At 64.1% G+C, this 2279-nt stretch overlaps 1 protein-coding gene across 1 annotated transcript; it reads left to right on the plus strand.

Annotated features, from left to right (window-relative positions):
• Window positions 1-362: 362 nt before the first annotated feature.
• Window positions 363-2279, plus strand: FEZF2 (FEZ family zinc finger 2). Its single transcript, XM_050979362.1, has 4 exons — window positions 363-1148; window positions 1238-1372; window positions 1464-1596; window positions 2023-2279. Exons 1-4 carry the CDS (start codon window positions 363-365, stop codon window positions 2277-2279), a joined length of 1311 nt encoding a protein of 436 aa, XP_050835319.1.

The following is a 2279-nucleotide window of genomic DNA, read 5'->3' on the forward strand; positions in this document are numbered from 1 at the left end:
GCCCCTGCTCCCGCATTTCCCGGACCGTGGCCATCGGTGGGGCTCGGCTGGGTGGCATTGGGCTAGGGAAGGTTTTTCTTTTTCTTTCCTTTTTTTTTTTTTTTTTTTTAATACTAACAAGGTCTAGCTTGCATGTTACTTTAGCGTGTTCCGCTTAATGAGCAGTAATCTGGTACCCTACGTGCCATTGTTCTTGAATATGTTCATTTGAATGTAAATAGGGAGGGGGTGCCGGTGGGGGGTGGGGTGGGGGGAGAACAAGGTGCTTATTAAATTGATTTGTCTCCTGGCTTTTCTGGAATGCAGAGCCGAGCGCGGGAGCGAGTCGCTGCTCACACCAAGTTCCCGCACGGCGGAGCGACATGGCGAGCCCGGGGTCGCTGGAGACGGTCATGCCTTCCTCCTGCCCCCGGCACGACGGCAGAGCCGCCACCGCTAACCCCTCCAAGACCCTGGCCTTCTCCATCGAGCGGATCATGGCAAAGACGTCGGAGCCCAAGCCGGCCTTCGAGGAGCGGCACGGCGGGCCGGGGCCGGAGCCAGGCAAGAAGCCGCTTAGCCTGTGCTCGCCCCTGCCCTGCGTGATCCCCATCCCGCCTCTGGGCTACGAGCTGCCCTCCAAGACTCTCAACTACTCGGAGCTGTGGAAGAGCAGCCTGCGGGGCGGTGCGGGGCTCTGCAAAGCCAACTGCGGCGTCTGCTGCAAGGCAGAGCTCGCCCTGGGCCAGCCCAGCGGCCGGCTCATCAAGCCGCAGGTCATCCACCAGGCAGGGGCCGTTCCGGCTGCCCCCCGCTCCCTCTACTACTTCAACTACCTGGACGCCGCGTACCACCCGGCCGACCTCCTGCACGGACAGCTCTTCCCGGCCGGCCTGCTGGGCGCCCCGTCGCCGGGGGGGCTCTCGGCCCACCAGAAGCTTTTCCTGCTGGAGAACGCCAAGCTGGCGGGGCTGGCGGCCGAGAAGCTGCCGCCGCCGCCTCCCTTCGCCCACAAGGAGCGGCTGCCGGGACACCTGGACCAGGTGATGAAGGAGGCGGCGGCGGCGGAGCGCGGCGGCCCCCCCAAGGGCCACGCCAAGATGGGGGGCGGCGGCGGCGGGGCGGCGGAGGGCAAGCCCAAAAACTTTACCTGCGAGGTCTGCGGCAAGGTAAGGGGGGCGCCGGCATCGGGTGGGGGAACCGGGGGCGGCGGCGGCGGGGCCGTGCCTGACCTCGCCTTCCCGGCGCTTCCCCGCAGGTGTTCAACGCGCACTACAACCTCACCCGCCACATGCCGGTGCACACGGGGGCCCGGCCTTTCGTCTGCAAGGTCTGCGGGAAGGGCTTCCGCCAGGCCAGCACCCTGTGCCGGCACAAAATCATCCACACCCAGGTAGGTGGGGGGCGGCCGGGTTGCGGGAGGCGGCGGCAGCCCCTGCTCCCCGCGCAGCCCCCACTGACGGGCCTCTCGCACCCCGGTGCAGGAGAAACCACACAAGTGCAACCAGTGCGGAAAGGCGTTCAACAGGAGCTCCACGCTCAACACCCACATCCGCATCCACGCCGGCTACAAGCCCTTCGTCTGCGAGTTCTGCGGCAAGGGCTTCCACCAGAAAGGTGAGCTGAGCCGGGACGCGTCGGGGCCCTCGCCCATCATTAGCGGGGATTAAACGCGGCGAGCCCTGTCCGGCTGGGGAAAGCGAGGGGCGCGGGCAGATCCGCCGCCGCTCCCAATTACTTTCCCTCTAAGCTGGGCCGCATCGCCGGGCAGTGCTGACGGTTCCCCCTAAATGCTTTTTAAATGAAAGGTGCCGGGCCTTGGTCCTAATCCAGAGTCCTCCGTTTGCCGCGGGTCACCGGCCTGACCCTGCCTCTGATTTGTGCCATGCCAGTTGCGCGCTGCTCCGGGCTGACGAGGACCGAGTTTGACAAGTGGGACGGGGGTGCGGGTGGAGACACTTCCTAATGCCCCCTTCACCTGTGCACCGTGCGGCCCGGGCACCCTCGGGTAACTCCCTTTTCCATCTTTTTCCTCTTTGGCAGGCAACTACAAGAACCACAAGCTGACCCACAGCGGAGAGAAGCAGTACAAGTGCACCATTTGCAACAAAGCCTTCCACCAGATCTATAACTTGACTTTCCACATGCACACCCACAATGACAAGAAGCCCTTTACGTGTGTCACTTGCGGGAAAGGATTTTGCAGAAACTTTGATTTAAAGAAGCACGTCCGAAAGTTGCACGACAGCGTCTCCAGCGCTCCTCCGCCGCGGGACCCTGGGCGCAGCGGGCAGAGCTAA

Source organism: Serinus canaria, chromosome 12 (assembly GCF_022539315.1).
Source record: "Serinus canaria isolate serCan28SL12 chromosome 12, serCan2020, whole genome shotgun sequence".
Taxonomy (NCBI): domain Eukaryota; kingdom Metazoa; phylum Chordata; class Aves; order Passeriformes; family Fringillidae; genus Serinus; species Serinus canaria.